Source organism: Taudactylus pleione, unplaced genomic scaffold (genome assembly GCF_031769625.1).
Source record: "Taudactylus pleione unplaced genomic scaffold, aTauple2 ptg000026l, whole genome shotgun sequence".
Lineage (NCBI taxonomy): Eukaryota > Metazoa > Chordata > Amphibia > Anura > Myobatrachidae > Taudactylus > Taudactylus pleione.
Genome location: NW_028284428.1, coordinates 23,034,814 through 23,053,575, shown reverse-complemented (window position 1 = coordinate 23,053,575; position 18,762 = coordinate 23,034,814). Strand labels below are relative to the sequence as shown.

The 18,762-nt window shown below is 47.5% G+C and overlaps 1 protein-coding gene across 3 annotated transcripts in view; it reads left to right on the top strand.

Annotated features, from left to right (window-relative positions):
* The window catches only part of DHRSX (dehydrogenase/reductase X-linked), a 412,879-nt gene that overhangs the window by 248,544 nt on the left and 145,573 nt on the right, over nt 1-18,762 (top strand). For 2 of the 3 annotated variants that reach the window (XM_088451654.1, XM_088451656.1), the window contains exon 4: nt 1,615-1,716. The exons of the other annotated variant lie outside the window; for it this stretch is intronic. In XM_088451654.1, coding sequence (XP_088307780.1) covers nt 1,615-1,716 — 102 coding nt within the window. The remainder of the gene's footprint in view (nt 1-1,614; nt 1,717-18,762) is intronic. 3 annotated transcript variants of the gene reach the window in all.

Below are 18,762 nucleotides of genomic sequence, written 5' to 3'. Positions count from 1 at the left end.
TTCAGCCCTCCCGCGATTAATCGCAACAACATCGTGGAGTCCCGGGACGGAGGAGAAGACCATCGCCAATGTGGTCGAGTAGTCCAGACCCTAAGCTGTGCGCGCATTTTGAAGGGAAAGAGGATCATCCAGTGACGTATGAGTCGGTCCGAACACATTTTACGCTCGCATCTGCTAATGTATGTACGCCCCAAAAACGCCTCGCCACGCCTGCGTTTTTCCATCTCCACCCCCGTCAACACCCAAAAACGCCCTGTTCTGTCAATCACATTTGACATGTCACTTCCTGTACGCTATTTGACGAACGAGACCAAAAAAGCTTGCAATCTGCCGTACGCACATGCACAGTGTTACACCGACGCATGCGCGGTTATTCAACATCGGAACGCAACGAGCGTACTGCTGTTTGCGAGTGGCTCTGAATGAGGGCCATAGATAGATAGATATGGATATAGCTATATACAGAGTATATATATATATATATATATATATAGTGATATGATCGGGGTAGGGGTCCCTCTTCTGGGGTAGATGGACACCTCCTTACACACAGCAGCCAGGAAACAGCTCTCCAGTCGTGGGTTTCCGTGCAAGCTGGTCGGCGCCAGTTTTTATTGTGCAACACCAATAATCAAATAAACAAAGCATAAAATAAATCGTAACCTGTCTGGGCTCTAACTAGACAGTAAATTCCCTCACTAACCGAACACTAAATAAGCTCACGTCCACAGTACCTTCTGGATAGTAGCAAACAGTGTCTCAGAGCAAGCTAACCTGCAGGCATGCTCTCCCAGGTATGAGACACTGCATCAAAACTCTTACACAGCTATATTGAGCCACTTCCAGGTGTAATCCTTAATTAGCCTGCTCTCAGGCTGAAAGGCCTAACACCTGAATCGGCCCTGTGGATGGAGCCCTCCCTTCTCTCTCACATCCACACCCCCAGGACCCATTCTCCAGCTTTTACCAAAAGCCGACACTCAGATCTGTTTGTAAAACAGACTCTTCCTGGGGGTTAAAACACATATTAAAGGAATCTGGGACACAAATACACGCCATCCCTAACTTCTCCCGTGCTTCTATCACAATATATATATATATATATATATATATATATATATATATATACATATATATATATATATATATACGGACAGGTTTTTATACCTATTATTTACATAATTTTATTTTAAAAATTTTAAATTTTTGAGTCATTTTTAACATTAACCAGTTAAGTGGTTAATAAGTGCTATTTGATTACTTACAATGGAGGAATCCATTTTGTTACATTAACCAGTTTTCATGAGAATGCAGGTAATCAGTTCACTAGGAAAATGCTGCATAATGGATCAGCTACCTACATGGTTGTCCTACTGTGCGTAGGCAGTGCTGCTGCTGTATGACGTTGCTGTTTCTATCTAGAACAGTGCTGGCTTGAAAATGTAATTACTTGTCCTAAATAAACGGGCAGATTATTAGTACCAATTGCTCTTTTCGTCTGCCAGAAGTCTCGGAGTAATCCCTATAGTATATGGTAAATGGAATTCAGTACACTGCTTCTCACAATCCTTTGAAAATGTATTTATGCTTTTGTTTTTGTTTTTTATTTCCCAGTGGAATTTTTATTCTGTGATTTGGCTTCCATGAAGTCCATTCGGAAATGTGTACAGAATTTCAAAGCAAAAAACCTTGGCCTCTCTGTGTTGATAAATAATGGTGAGTGCAAATTTTTTGACGTTTTGCTTAAGCCTATGTGACCGATATAATACAACAGTGTATTTAATAATAATGACATATAGTTTGGTTTAATTGGGGATACAAATGTAATTTCGACATTCACCAAGTGGACAGTGACTATGCCGACACAGGAATGCTGGCACCAGTATCCCGACTTGGTTGTAATGCTATTTAGAGCATTTTAACTGTTTGGACATTATAACTTTAAACATGCTGCTTCACCAGCTTGTTTAAAGTTCTAATGCTTGCATGGTTAAAATAATTAAGTAGCATTACAACCGTGTTAGGATACTGGTGTCGGCATTCTCATGTTGATGTCCGTATAGTGGATGACAAATTCAAGTTTCACAAAAGACTGTACACCTAATTTCTACTTCAGGGTCCATAGGGTATCCACAGGATACCTTTGGGTATAGGTGTGACGTCAGTCGCTGGGCACCATAGAGTTAAGCTTTTCAGCCTCCCAGGATGCACTAGGGTCCCCCTCCTATACCCCGCCCCCGAGCCAAGGCACCTCAGTTTAGTTTGGTGCCCGGCCGGAGTCGGGTGCACCTGTTGGAGTGGAGGCTAGAAGAGCCCCTGAAGCTTTTTCTTCATGCAGCTGTGGCTGCACATCTGGATGAACAGCATGGACAGTCAGTCCTGATGTCCATGCTGTCTTCCCTACACCCCGCCGGTACCAGAACGCCGGTACTGATCCGGGGATGCTGGTGGGCATCTGGGGTCACAGCTAGCGGTGACCCCAGATGTTCCGGACCATGGCCGGATTCAAGGGGGACAGAGGTAAGCAGCGGGGTCCCGCAGTGGGTCCCCGCTGATCACATGGTCCTAAGTCCCCAGGCAGGGGGCTCCCTGGGGACTGGCTGCAGCGTGGAGCCAGGCGACCAACCTGCGCTTCCACTACCCCCTGGGACAGCGGACCGCAGCAGAGCGGAAGCGCTGCGGTGTCCCAGGGGTTAAATGCATGCCAGGGGAGCGCGCCTTCCCTGTCTCACAGCCGGCGCCTCCCCCGCTGTACACAGCCCTCTCTGCACTGTGCTGACTGGCCCTGTGTCAGCGCTCCTCCCCCAGGCCAGCCTCCTCTCTGCTCTTCGGCGACCATCTTCTCCAACGCATGGTGAACGCTGCTGGAAGCACTGGACGGAAGCATCGTGGTCTGGGTCCCCCCGCATACCTCTCCTCCGCTGTGGTCAGGTCTGTGTATGCAGCGCTGTATCCTACCAGGCCCTGTGTCTGTGTAGTTGAGTGATCAGCGCTGTTAGTGCAGGAATTGATTTTCTTTGCATTGTATGTGACTGTGCTAGCACTGCCTGTAACTTTTCTTCTCTAAACTGTCAGCTTTATTACTGTCCCTGTTCTTTCTGCTAAGCCCTTGCGGTGCGGTGCTGCAGGGTGGTCTCTCACCTATTTAATATATAATTGGTGAGAGGGGTCAAATACGTGGTGCCATCATGTCTGAAAGTGATTTTCCCCTCCGGCTACAGTGTACCACGTGTAAAGTACCGTTAGCGGAGGGGGAGGGTAGCGCGGAGGGCCTTTGCCGGCAGTGTTTGTCCATAGCGCGGCCTCTTACGGTTACAGCACCGGTACAGGAGCCGCCCTGGGCTTGTTTCGCTCAGGCGCTAACAGCTTTAGTGGGCCAGTTAGCTCCGCAGCCCGCGTTTACTCCGATGGGATTGTCCCAGCAGTCTGTGGTGTCGTCACCCATGCAGGGTTTCCCACGACAATTGGTGGTACCCCACAGTCTCCCTATTTCCCCGCTCCCGGTTTCTCAGGAGCCAGCGTGGGTTAACTCCCTGACGAGTTCTGTACAGCACTTGTCGGATGTATTGCAAGGGGAGTCTGTGATGCGGCCTCATAAACGGCCGGTGGCGTCTCTGTCCGCTCCTTATGAGGATGACGAAGGGACGTCTGATGATGGGGAGATTCTGGATCCTTACGATCAGGAACCTCTCCATACTAAGGACGCTGATGCTAAGTCCAAAGTATATATTCCTGGACTTATTCGGGCGGTCCGCACAGCCTTGGTGATTGAGGACGAAGTTCCCCCAGCGGCTAAGTCTAAATATGCCTTTTTCAAAGATGTGAAGGGCGATGCCACAGTCTTTCCTCTTTCGGGTCAGTTGGTGGACCATTTAGAGGAGGCGTGGAAACAGCCTGGCAAAAGATACCAGCCGCAGAGACGCCTGGCGGTGGATTATCCGTTCGCGGATAATTATTTTGCTAAGTGGGAATCCCCTCCACAGGTGGATTCTCACGTGACCCGTCTTGTCCGTAGTGCCACATCGCCGATGCCATCCATGTCCTCCCTTAAGGATGCTACGGACCGCAAGGTGGAAATCTGCCTGAAGTCCGCTTATTCCCTTGCGGGGGGGCAGCACGGCCGGCTATGGCCATTTGCTGGGTTGCCAGAGCGATGGAGCGCTGGGCGGATTCATTAGAGGCTTCTTTTGATTCCGACTGTCTGGCCGAACAGGCGGAGTTGATTGGCAATCTCCGTGATTCTGCCACTTACATCAACGAGGCGGCTCTAGACATTAGTACTCTGGTGTCTAGAATTTCTTCAGCAGCGGTAGCTGCTCGTCGCACCATGTGGCTGCGATCCTGGAAGGCGGACGCAGATTCCAAGAAGGGTCTGGAAGCCTTGCTGTTTACCGGAGAAGTTCTCTTCGGTCCGGATCTGGATAAGATTGTGGCCACGCTGGCGGCAGCCAAATCGGCTTGTCTCCCGTCGGCCGCTGCTCCTTCTGGTTCTGGACCATCGTCCTTTCGGTCATCTAGGGCCCAGGGCAGGCCCAAACCACAGTCGTTTCCTCGACAGGCTGGTCCTAAGAAATCGGCCAAGCCCCGGAAGCAGGCATGGAGTACCAGACGTCCGGCCCCCAAGCCAGATGACAAGCCTGCGGCCTGACGGTCCGGGCCTCCCTTTGGGGGATCCCAGGGTGGGAGGCCGCCTGCTACAGTTCGCCCAGTGTTGGTCGACCACTACGACAGACACTTGGGTTCTGGAGGTGGTTTCCCACGGATACGCCCTCTCCTTCCGGCACAGACCTTCGGCTCGATTCTTCACCATGGGTCTACCATCAGACCGGAACAAGGCTACGGAGCTGCGGAAGGTATTGCACACTATGCTCCAGGCTGGAGTTATAGTGCCTGTTCCATTCTCCCAGAGGGGCCAGGGTTTCTATTCAAATCTATTTTTGGTACAGAAACCCAATGGGTCATATCGTCCGATTCTCAACCTCAAAGCACTCAACAAGTCTTTGCGAGTCCCGAAGTTTCGGATGGAGACCCTACGGTCCATCATTCTGGCGCTGGAACCTGGGGACTACATGGTGTCATTGGACATACAGGACGCTTACCTGCATGTCCCTATTCTTTTGCGCAATCAACAGTTCCTCCGGTTTGCAATCCGCAGCGACCACTTCCAGTTTCGGGCGTTACCTTTTGGCCTGGCGACAGCACCACGTGTTTTCACCAAGGTGATGGCGGTCATGGCGGCTTCTCTGCGTTTGCAGGGAGTCCGCATGTTGCCGTACTTGGACGACCTGTTATTAGTGGCAGGATTTCCAGAGCTCCTGTTACGCCACTTGGACCTGACCATTGCACTGCTGCAACGGCACGGCTGGCTAATCAACTGGCAGAAGTCCACTCTAATCCCGTCTCGGAGGATTCTGCATCTTGGAGCCTTATTGGACTCGGGACAGCAAAGGATCTTCGTGACGGAGGACAAGATCTCTGCTTTACAGTCAAGGGTGCGCAGTTGTCTGCACAGCCGCCGGGTGTCCTTACACTCGGCGATGAGGTTACTTGGCTCCATTGTGTCGGTGTTCGACATGGTGGAATACGCCCAGTTTCACTCCAGACCTCTGCAGCAACTGATCCTGTCCAAGTGGAACGGGCTGCCTCAGTCTCTGAAGTCCCAGACGATTGTGCTCACCCCGGAGGTTCGCCTGTCCCTTGCGTGGTGGTTACAGACGACCCACCTCAACAAGGGACGTCCGTTCTGGGTTCCAAATTGGGTCCTGTTGACAACGGACGCCAGTCTTCGGGGCTGGGGAGCAGTTTCGGGTCCACACTTGTTCCAGGGCAGGTGGACGCCGACAGAAGCGGAGCTTCCAATAAATATCTTGGAACTCCGTGCGGTCTTCAATGCTCTCCAGCAGGCACAGCGGTTTCTCCAGGGTCACCCGGTGCAGGTCCAGTCGGACAACGGTACCACCGTGGCCTACATAAACAGGCAAGGAGGAACTCGCAGTCGGGCGGCTCTCGTAGAGGTCTCTCGGATCCTGGTTTGGGCGGAGCGCAATCTTCCGGCCATATCTGCGGTCTTCATCCCGGGAGTGCTAAATTGGGAGGCGGACTTTCTAAGTTGCCAGGACGTTCATCCGGGGGAATGGTCCCTGCACCCGGACGTTTTTCAACTACTGGTGGACAGGTGGGGTCTTCCAGAAATCGACCTCATGGCGTCCCGGCACAACAACAAGTTGCCGGTGTACGGGTCTCGCACAAGAGACGAAGGGGTGTCTCTGGTGGATGCTCTGTCCGTCCGGTGGACGTTCCGGTTCGCATACCTGTTCCCTCCGGTCTCCCTTCTTCCACGGGTAATCCGGAAATTCAAACAGGAAGGAGGGACGCTCCTGTTGATAGCTCCCGCGTGGCCCAGACGGCACTGGTTCTCAGACCTTCAGGGTCTGTCCGTGGACAGTCCTCTGCGGTTGCCGCTACGACCGGACCTTCTGTCTCAGGGTCCTTGCCTTCACCCGGACCTGACTCGGCTGTCTTTGACGGCGTGGCTGTTGAGACGGCCATGCTGAGGTCCCGGGGGTTTTCCAGCTCTGTGGTGCGTACCATGTTACGAGCTCGGAAACCGTCTTCCGCGAGGATATACCATCGCGTGTGGCATACGTTCTTCCAGTGGTGTCGGCCGAGAGGTTATGCACCGCGGGAGTTTCGTCTGTCTCGGCTTCTCGCCTTCCTGCAAGCGGGACTAGATCATGGGCTTCGCCTTGCTTCTTTGAAGGTACAGGTATCGGCCCTATCTGTCTGGTTTCACCGTAGGATTGCTACAATCCCGGATGTGCGCACCTTTATGCAAGGTGTTCTCCGCATTCAGCCGCCCTTTGTTCCACCTGTGGCGCCTTGGGATTTGGCTGTGGTCCTGAGGGCTCTCCAAGGACCGCCGTTTGAACCACTGGGCTCAGTGGATCTTAAATGGCTAACAGCTAAGACTGTTTTCCTTCTGGCCATTGCTTCGGCCAGACGTGTTTCTGAGTTAGGGGCTCTTTCTTGTAGACCCCCTTTCTTGGTTTTTCATGGGAACAGGGCAGTGCTCCGCACTCGGCCCGAGTTTCTTCCCAAAGTTGTTTCCCAGTTTCATGTTAACAAGGAAATAGTTGTTCCGGCCTTTAACTCACCTGGTCTTTCCGTGGGTGAGGCCTCTTTGGATGTTGTGCGGGCCTTAAGGACTTATGTTGACCGCACTTCTTCGTTTAGGAAGACGGACGCTTTGTTTGTCCTCTATGGCTTCCGTAAAAAGGGTTGGCCTGCTTCAAAGCAAAGTTTGGCAGCCTGGATCCGTATGGCTATTTCTGAAGCTTATCTTCATGAAGGCCTACCGGTCCCTCCTTCTCTGAAGGCTCATTCCACTAGGTCTGTGGGTCCTTCGTGGGCAGCTCGACGTGGTGCCTCGGCAGTTCAGATCTGCAAGGCTGCTACGTGGTCCTCTGTCCATACCTTCGTGAGGTATTACAGGTTTGACACCCTCGCCTCTCAGGATGCTTCCTTCGGGCGGCGGATTCTCCTTTCTGCACAGGAGCGTCCCCACCCTTAAAGGATACTGCTTTGGGACATCCCCAAGGTATCCTGTGGATACCCTATGGACCCTGAAGTAGAAAATTTGAGATATGGTAAGAACTTACCCTTGTTATCTCTATTTCTACGAAGTCCTTAGGGTTCCACAGGACTCCCGCCCTGTCGCACCTGTGCTGCAGATGGGCTTTGCTCTGGTCACCGGTTTTCCGTCTCCCTCTGGTGAGAATGTGATTCTTGTATGTGTCCAGATCTTTTTTTCTCTCTCTTCCTTCTCCTCCTCCGGCCTATGGCTTGATAACTAACTGAGGTGCCTTGGCTCGGGGGCGGGGTATAGGAGGGGGACCCTAGTGCATCCTGGGAGGCTGAAAAGCTTAACTCTATGGTGCCCAGCGACTGACGTCACACCTATACCCCAAGGTATCCTGCGGAACCCTATGGACTTCGTAGAAATAGAGATAACAAGGGTAAGTTCTTACCATATCTCATATTATTAAAGCTGCATACACACACAGCGATTTTGTAAATGGACGATTTTAGTAAACGATTTTCGTTAATTTTTTCAAGGGAAAAATTAACGGAAATCGTTTACTAAAATCATTCATTTACTAAATGTAATGAATGATTTTTTTAACTACAAACTATTTTTGCATATTCCCTTAATGAAAATCGTTGAGTTGGTCAGTCTGACTGAACTACAAACTACAAACGTGAACGCGCATGAACGATAATCGTTCATCGTTTTAACTCAGAAAGTGAATGTTTTTTTCAACGATTGAATGATAAACGATATTGTTAACGATAATTTTTCAAAGAATCGTTGTGTGTGTGCATGCACCTTTATTCTTTAAAACTCACATTATTGTAATTGCTACAAGCTGACAAAGTGTTAATTGCTATTTTGTTGTAGGTAGATGTTCGCACAAATGCGCATGCGTATGGGTCGTAATGCGCATGCGCCAACCAGTCAGTGCGACCGGAAATCGAGCGCTCGCAAAATAGCGAGTGCCTGCTAATTTGAGTGACAGGATGAGGCGTTTGTGGGTGGTAACGGGAAGGTGCTTGAAAACGGGGAGTGGAGATCCGAACGCAGGCGTGCCAAACGGTCAAAACGGGCGTTTTAAGGGTGTGCATAATTAACAAAGCAGCGTCATCGACCATGTCACTTGGTTGTTTCTTAGCCTGAACTGTTCGCATGATTGCGGTAGGATAAACCTACCACAAGCACTGCGAGCAGTTCGGGTGCCTTTCGATGTACTCGATTAATCTAATAAATAGCGGAGATGACGTATGATGCAAGCGGCCAGGAGGCGTCTTTACAAAATAGCAAGCGCATGTTTCGTTCGCTCGCTCAGACATATAGGCGTCAACAGACCACAAAGAGCGAGCGCTCAATTTAAATAGCCGGCCCCTTTTTCTGACCGAGCGAGCGCAAATAGCGTGCGGCTCTGAATCAGGCCCTTAGTTAGGATTTAGTATTTCCTACAGCAAATATGACTCTTACCTATCATGCTGGAGAAGCAGCTGTCTCATGAGAGAAAGCTGATTGTTAGAGACAATTGTTGTATGCTACGAAGGTGGTTCAATAAATAAGGTAACAAGACCTCTCATTGTGTAAATGTATTCAACTTGTACATATAATTTACGTATTATTATTATTATCCTTAATTTATATGGCGCCACAAGTGTTCCGCAGCACCTTACAAAATACATAAACAAATAATTTGACAACTGACTTACAGTACAAAATAGGACAAGGGCATGGATAATATACATTGATACATACTGTAAGTGACCATAACACCTAGATATGCAACAGAGCGTAAGCAACCAAGTGTTAGGTGCCCTGGTGGGGGTAAGAAGTAGGTGAAAGTAAAGTAAGGAGAAGCACAAGAGGGTAGAGGCCCTGCTCATAAGAGCTTACATTCTAAAGGGGAGGGGCAGACAAACAGGTGTGACGCAGATGGGGTAAACGGAGGAAGGAGCATGTTTCAGCAAGTTAGGATGGGAGCTGGAAGGCTCTGATGAAGTAGTGGGTCTTGAGAGCCCGTTTGAAGGATTGTAAAGAGGAGGACAGTCTGATAGGGAGAGGGAGAGAGTTCCAAAGGTCAGGAGCAGCACAGGCAAAATCTTGGAGGCGGGACTGGGAGGAAGTAATCAGTTGGCATGAGAGGCGGCGTGCATTGGTTGAGCAAAGGGGGCTGCCAGGAGAGTGGAGGGAGATGAGGTCAGAGATGTAAATGGGAGAGGAATGGGTGAGGGCTTTGTAAGCAAGTGTGAGAACCTTGAATTGGGTTCTAAAAGGTAAGGGGAGCCAGTAGAGGGCTTGTAGGAGAGGGGAGGCAGTGGTAGAGCGTTTGGAGAGGAAGATGAGTCGAGCAGCAGCATTGAGGACAGACTGGAGAGGAGAGAGATGGGAGTTGGGGAGGCCAGATAGGAGAAGGTTACAGTAGTCCAATCTGGATATGACCAGTGAGTATATGAGGTTTTGGTGGCATTTTGGGTGAGAAAGGGTCTAATCTAAACGTATAATCATTATTTTTCTACATAGTCCCCATACTTGTCTAAGCATTTTTCCTAACGGTACACCAAGGCATCTATCCCGGCCTAGAACACATCAGTGTTCAGCGCCTGAAGCCAGGACATGACGGTTTGCTGAACTTATGTTGGGATCACAGCCGCCGGGATTCTGACTGCTGACGGGATTCCATCGCCATGATTACGACCACTGGCATTGTGTGCTCCAGGATGCCGACTACATCCCCTCTGTCAAAAGCCATGCTCGCAGTATCTTAAGAACTGTAGCCCTGTTTTCTATCCTGCATGTTTTTGTGCCTTTAACATAACAGGAAAAGCTATATACTCATCATGCTGAGTCACACAAAGAACTTATGTGCATTTAATGCTATTTCCAAGATATACTGTAGTTCACTCAATTGACTGATATCTCCAATGATTAATAATCACTATCTCTGGTCATCTATCCAGCCTGCTCGGCTAAATTGTATTTAATATATCCCTTTAAACTGCACTGATTTGTCAAGATGAGATATTAAAATGGCTGGCTTTTTCTACAATTAATGTTATAGGTCTAGGAGGTTTGCTGAGCTGTAACTGTAGCCTGACTTTGGCGTAGGTCATTTTAGTTCCTATAGTTTGCATCTTTCTTTGGAAAGACGGTTTAACTTTTTTATGTGACTTTGATGCTGAAAATAATGTGATGTTTTTGTAATCTCATTACAGTGATTTTTACTGTGTATTATATCGTTCCTCTACTGAACAAAGCATAAACACTCTCAATCAAAGACGGGGACATGGCATTTAATAAATTACTATTTACATAATTACAAAATATAAAACAGTCTCAACAATGTCAATGAGAGTGCAAGTGCATGCAGATCCGTCTGTTTATGAACCGCTCTTTCTGTGAAATTGCTGTGTCTGAGCGATGAGTGGGCACTGACCATGCCTTCTCGCGGAACTATTCAGTCTCGTGGGAATGTCGTGAGCATGTAGGCCGACTTCCATGCTTGTTTGTAGCATGCGGATGGAGACAGACAGATCTTTTGTACCCAGCATGGGGTAGGTGCAAGTCCCGACACTAATGATAACAGCTGCAGATGGACCACCTGCCTTCTGCATGCAGATGCACAGGGACTCGGCATACACGGGCAGATTCTCGCTTTAGCATAAGGGACTAAGGTAGGCTGCTGCAGATGCGCCTGATTCAGAATCAGACCCTTTGTGTGTCCGCCAAAGCAACTTTAAGCTGCAACCAACAGTCATGCAAGTAATTTGGTAGTGGTGCAAGCAATCAGAACTAGAGATCCTTTTAGGCTGTCATTTGCTATTGCTTACATGTTTTTTATCAATTTTCTGAAGGTTAGGGACAGAACCAAATTATCTTAACCACTTGCCTGGGCTTTAACTAACACAATCGTATCTGATGCGACTGTGGGGGTCATTCAGACCCGCTCGCGATCACAGGACGCTCGCAAGCGGGTCGATGTTACCCCAATGCGCATGCGCACGACGGAGGGAGCTCCGTCGTGCACATGCGCGAGACCCGGACAGCGACAGCCAAGCTGTCGCTCCGGGTCTCGCACCAAAGGGGGCGTCCTGTCGATGGTGACTGACAGCACGCTCCCTTTGGTGGGCGTGCCGGGGTTGTGGCTGCCAGACAGAGGTGTTCCCATGGGAACGCCTACCGTCTGGGTCCGCTCCCACTGACATCACTAGTGATGTCAGTGGGAGTGATTTTGGCTCTGATAGAGCCAAAATCACTCCAGGGCTTGCGGTCACCGAGACCCTACCGCAGGGTCTCGTCGCAAGCCCGATGGTCGCGATGGTCTTGACCATCGCGACCATCGTTTTGGCCGCTCGCATATGCTGTGGGTGGTCACCCACAGCTATGCGAGCGGCCAGGAGGCCGCTCCATTTTCAGGTAGGAGGGCACTGATTCAGAGCGAGTGCTCTGGTCAGAGCGTCCGGCTCTGAATCAGGCCCCGTGTCAGAGGAGCTTGTTAGTGGCTGCTGAAAGCTAATACACGGCACCCAGACTTCTCCCGATTGGTATAAATATTCAGATTATGAAAATAAGAACTACATTTGAATATTTGTTAATAAAATTATAGTGAACTGGGTTTAAATAGCCATTGTGTACATAATTTGATAATAAAAACAATGCTCAATGTTGGTAAGAAAATTTTGGGAAAAAATATTAGCCAGCCAAGTGGTTAATATACACTAAATGTTACTGTTAAATAGTAGACCTTTCTGAGAGATTAGAAATGCATGGAAGCGTTTGCACATGGGTTATATAATAAGGAAAATACTTAGATCATTTCATCAGTTTAGAAATAACTTTCTTATCCCCTCATCAGTATTTTTTCAAATATCTTCATTTAGGTCAGAGGTTCCCAAACTCGGTCCTCAAGGCACCCCAATTGATCAGGTTTTAGAGATATCCATGGTTGAGCACAGTTGGTTAAATAAAAATGACTGAGGTACAACTTAAGCCACATGTGGTCAAGCATGGATATCCTTCAAACCTGGATTGATAGGGTACCTTGAGGACCGAGTTTGGAAACCTCTGATTTAGGTTGTAAGCTGCTGTCACAGTTCCTCAAAGAAACAAGGGTGGAAGCCGCCCTGTGACATCCCAGCCCTATAACCCATGACATCACACTTAGGGGGCGGTGCTGCCAGCTCTAGCAATTAGATCACAGCTCCACAGGAGCATGGGCGCTGTGGGGTCCTGTGCACTGTGCGACTGCACTACTCACACGTCCCTAGTAACAAGGAGCTTTTTTTATTACCTTTCGGGGTATTTCCCTGATACATAACAGTCGCTCACTGCAGCTGCTCTGTCTCCAGTAGTGCTAGAAACTCTGAGCTGCGTTGATTCTCCTTGTGTATGTGATTGACTTTCCAGTTATTTATTTATCTAGGACCACTAGAATTCTGCTTAAGGGCACTATCATTTCTGTGGAGGATACCAAGCTGGGGTCAATACTCCACTGGATCGTTGTACCACAAAACTTTTCAGAATACATCTGGTCAGATCCTTTGAGATTTAAAAATATGCAAATGAGTGAACATTCATAATTGTAACATAGGGGGTGATTCAGCATCGTTCTGTCGAAGCCAGATAATTGGCTGAGACAGGATCAGTTTAAAATTAGATCGGAGCGACGCCATCTTGCGAATGGCGACAAGACTCCATCTTAAAAATGAGATCTGCACAACGCCATTTTGTGAATGGCCACCCAGCGCCATTTTAGCAAAACTCACATCTAAGTACATACGGCGATGCTATTATTAGCATCGTGCGACCGCATATTTCATCATACCCCATATACACATTAAATACGCACAGTTGCGTTCTTAACACCATACGCACATTAGCGACTGCATAATACACCCGTGTATGAATGCTGTTTATTAGTTTCATGCGTACGCATCTGCCCCAAGATAAAAGTCCTTACTACATAAATACAGACAGTCACTAAAACATACAAAGGGATCAACCCTGCAAAACACGTACCATGGTGAACTCTAACTAGCGTCTTTTCCCAAACACCTAATACTCACACACTGCCCACTTACATAAAAGGTTCCATAGCTCCAAAGTGTAATGTTCAAGTTTTATTCATTTATTACTAATGTTGTGAAATAAAGATTATTTGATATCTACGGTTTAGTACATGATAAGCAGACCTTGTTTGGTGTTGTACTGATCTACTCTGTCTCAACAGCTTCCCGTTGTCATTGGTGAGAAGATCGCAACATGCGCCCGCAACTTATGGACTGTAGAGAGTTAAAACACTAAAATGTACTATGTAATGTTAGCAGCTTGGATTTGCATGCAGTGGGAAAAAGGAGACAAAAGACTGTGTCCATTTGAATTGACCTGTTAACTATCCTGTAACAGAAGCATCGTGATGGAGAACCAATGGAATCATGCCAAACTTGCCTATTGTATTGCCTATCCCTGTAAGAGTATATATGTGCGCTTTCTGACCCCAATCGGGAGTCTTCTTGCTGATGCTGTTGATGGAGGTTACTTGCTGATGCCGGTATCTGGTCCTAGAGCGCGTGCGTATGTAACAACTGTACCTTGGGTCTATATGATATATTTGCGCTAATTGTCTTTAGATCACAGCGTGTAACCTACTGTTTTTATGTTGAATAATAACCTTTTGTGCGTTGGAAACACATTCAAAGTCTGAAGGCATTTATTTACTGTATGACTCTTTACGCTAAATAGCGATAATTTTAGAAGGTATAGGCAGGAGCGTATAGAGGTTTAGAAGGTATAGGCAGGATCGTATACAGGTTTAAATCTAGTATCGATAGTTGGGAGCTCGCAGTGTTAATCACGCAACCAGTCGGTAACACACGGTATCGAACTCTCAGCAAAAGGGTGGAGGCGCCTGGCAGAAAAACGCATTGTGCGTTCGGAATCTGTTACCACCGTTGTTGCTGAGAGTGCGCTACCTGTTACTGTGACTTTAGGAGCGCTGATTGAGAATCCAGGGACGGGGAGGAAAAAGTTTGTTTTCCTTCGTCGATAGGTTTTTTTTTCCGTTTTTGTTTTGTGTGTTTAAAAAGAGAAATCATATTATTACGCACGCAGCTAAGTCGCATTATTGCGTGTGCAGCTAAGTTGCAAAATAGCGTAAGAGTCATAATATGGTTGTGTAGTAGTCGCATTATTGTGTATGCGACTAGTCGCACAATAGCGTATACATATTTCCAGTCTTGCTGCTTACCATTTACTTTACACAAGGCAGGTGTATGGGTTGTTATTTTTGTTAGGGTTCGGCTCTCAGTGTGATTACAGTATTCAGTAATCGGTTAGGCTTATTTGAGCACTGTAATTGAACCACATAGTTTTGGGCTAAACTGTGATTGTGAACTGATGAGAGCGTGGACGAAATTAACTGAAAAACAAAGGGTATTTATTGCCCCCTAGTGGTTGAAAGTAGTCAAAAAGGGATTTCTGCGTGGGAGCAGCTTTTCTTCCATAGGTGAGTGGAGGCGTCTAGAGGTCTTCCATAGGGTTCGTGGATACACCCTTTTTCAAAGACGTCCACATGTTTGTGAAAGTATCTTGACTGTCTTTCACCAGTTTAAATCTTTATTGAAAAACGTAGGGGTTGTCCCAGGATGGGGGCCACGCAAACAGTAGAGATGTTAGACAATGATGTGCTGCTAATGGAAGCGCCGCTTGGATCGGCACGCCGTATTATGCATACTATGTACGGTGCTTATGTAATTAGGTACTGTGATGTATGGTTTAAGATGACTATAAAGAGTGTTAGACCGTTTCCCAGAATTGTTAGCTTTGATAAGGATGTATTGAACAATGTCCGATATCACATCAGTCTGGTGCGTTCTCGAGTGAAAAAGGTAAAATATAATGAATGTTTAAAATTATGGCAGCATGAAGGGGATGTGTGGCTTAAAGGTGTGCAAGTGACGCAAACTAGCGTTGCGAGCACGTTACCAGAAAGTACACCCGCAGCGCTAAATTGCAATGCGTGCGAGCCGCGAAATGGCACTCACGTGCAGCGAGGTAGTGCTGTGGAAGGTATTGTCAGTTGTTCACGCGCACCTTCGCCGCCCTATGCTGACGGGGGTGCAGGTACAGTTGTTGAAAAAACCCATAAAAATGTAACAAGTAATTTGTACCCTCTCTTAAGTAACCATAAGGAAAATGTTCATGATGTGGATGATGAGCCTATTGTTATGTCTGCCATTTCCCATGCTGTACACATGTTAGATGCTCCACCACAGCAATCACAAGTGGTGCCGCCATCTCCATCAGTGATAGTACAGGAAATGTTAACATCCACTGCACCCGTAGAGGAAGTTCATAACCCTATACGTAGCAGTAATAAACTAAACCTCCAGTCAGGTAATAAGGTCAAAAGTAGCAGTGCGGCCGGTCTGCATCCCATCCAGACAATAACTATTCTGAATGGGAATGCGGATGCGAACGGTGTAGTGCCCACAAGGGAAGTAGCAATGCATCGTCCTTGGACAAGAGCGGAGCTAAATTCCATAATGAATGAATTCCCCGATCCCAAAAAGGAATTAGCCAAATGTCAAAGATTTTTGAAAAATTTGGGTAGTTCTCACGAGCCAACCAATAAAGATTGGCGAGTCGTGTTAATGGCTTGTCTTCCACGCAATACCGACATGACAAAATTTATCACGGATTGTGTATTGGATGGAGATGTTCCCTTAACAGATGAAATTAACCAAGGTAACATTTCCCGCATTGTAACTCAATTAGGTGTATATTTTCCAGTAGTAGTTAACTGGAGCAAAATTTTCACCATAAAACAAAAAGAGAGTGAATCTGCAGAAGATTATTGTAACCAGGCTCGGCAGGCTATCACCCAGTACACTGGGTTAGAAGATATTCAAGATAGCACTCACCACGGTGGAATGATTGTCACTGTACTCATGGATGGTCTTAAAGAAAACCTAAAAACCTGGCTGGAGAGGAGTCACTGTAGACACCCTCATAGAATCCGCAATTGAACATGACAAGAACATCTCTAAAAAGAGAGAGACCCAGAGCGAGAAACTAATGGCTGTTAGTATCCAAGCTCTAGAAGGAATGACTGTAACATCACAGCCAACAGACACACCTGCACCTGAACAGTTACACATCGTCACTAATCCTACACCACCGCAAACACAGCCCTACCCCACTTATCACACACAACCACAACTCCCGTACTATCCACAAACCCCATATCTCCCTCAATATCCTCTCACTCAATATCCTTACCCATACCCACCACCTTTCCCTCTTGCTCAACCCACACAACAATCATTTCATCCACCCCACCCACGAAAGTGTTTTAATTGCAACCAGCCAGGACATGTAAGTAAGAACTGTACAGCAAAGTGGGTAGGACCACCGAACCAGGGAATATCTGGATATCCCCATAAAGGATATACACAGAGACCAGCAAATGTCCAGCAGGCACCAGCTCCAATTGTGGCAATTAATGCTTTATTGGAGAGTGGGAGCCAACGCTAGGGGTCAGGTCATACCTGTAGTCTACAGATAGTCAGGTTAACGGGAAGTACTAGGGAAGAACCGGTAATGATGGCTGATGTAGCTGGTACTAAATATCCTTTTCTTGTAGACACAGGGGCGACCAGGTCAGTGATAAAATCTCCCGTTAATTTACAGGTAACCAACGAGACAGTACCAGCAATGGGTGAAACGGGTAAAGTGCAACATTATCCTTTAACAAAATCCACAGAGGTCACTATCGGGCCATTGCATACCAGACATTCATTTCTCCTGGCAGCGGAGGCCCCTACTAACCTACTGGGAAGGGATTTGTTATGTAAAATGGGATGTGTCATATACTGTACCCCTGATGGTGTATATATAGATATCCCATAGAGAGTTGCGCACGAGGTGAGGGATATGCTGGACACTCCCCAAAGGATAATGTATCACTCTACCAGTTTAAGTAAGAATCCATCTCAGGTAGATCAGATGTTGTCCCAAATTCCAGATTCACTTTGGACCAAGGATGGACAGGACACTGGATTAATGACAAACGTAAGTCCTGTAATGGTAAAATTAAAAAGCGGTAGGCAAGCTCCAAAAATTCCCCAATACCCATTAAAACAGGAGGTAGAATTAGGGGTTTATCCCGTAATTGAACGATTGCTACAGCAGGGAATTTTAGTTCGTACAGCTAGTGTAGCCAACAGTCCCATCTTTCCTGTTAAGAAGAGTGGTGGGAGGGGTTATAGGCTGGTACAAGACCTTAGAGGTGTTAATAAGGTGGTAGAGAGCCAATTTCCCGTAGTGCCAAATCCAGCTGTCATTCTCATGCAGATCCCACCAAATGCAACCCATTTCACTGTCATTGACCTCTGTTCTGCTTTCTTCTCTGTGCCTCTTCATCCTGACTGTCAGTACCTATTCGCTTTCACATACAGGGGTGTACAATACACATGGACACAATTTCCCCAAGGTTTCATAGACAGCCCCAGTATCTTTTCCCAAGCCTTACACAACTGTTTACAATCTTTTCAACCTGCCAATGGATCTGTTCTAATACAACATGTGGACGATTTATTGTTATGTTCTGATTCGTTTATGTCATGTTTAAATGATACTAAACTTTTGTTGCTTCATCTCTCGCAAACAGGACACAAGGTTGCCAAGGACAAACTACAGCTATGCCAGTCCAGGGTTAAATATTTGGGACACTGCCTAACTCAGGGGTTACGACATCTCACAAATGACAGAATCCAGGCCATACAGAATATGACACTGCCGCAGAACCAACAGCAAATTCGTACCTTCTTGGGAATGTGTGGATACTGCAGAATGTGGATCCCAGGTTTTTCTATTTTGGCCTTGCCATTACAGGACTTAGGCCCTCATTCAGAGCCGGACGCTCTGAGCAGAGCGCACGCTCTGAATGAGGGCCGTCCTCCATAATTATGGAGCGTCCTCCTGGACGCTCGTATAGCTGTGGGTCACCACCCACAGCCTATACAAGCGTGCAGGTTGATGGCCGCGATGGTCTTGACCATCGCGACCATCGCCACTGCGAGCCGGAGCCTGCGGTTGAGTTTCTCAACCGCAAGGCCCGGAGTGATTTTGGCTCTATCAGAACCAAAATCACTCCCACTGACATCACTAGTGATGTCAGTGGGCCG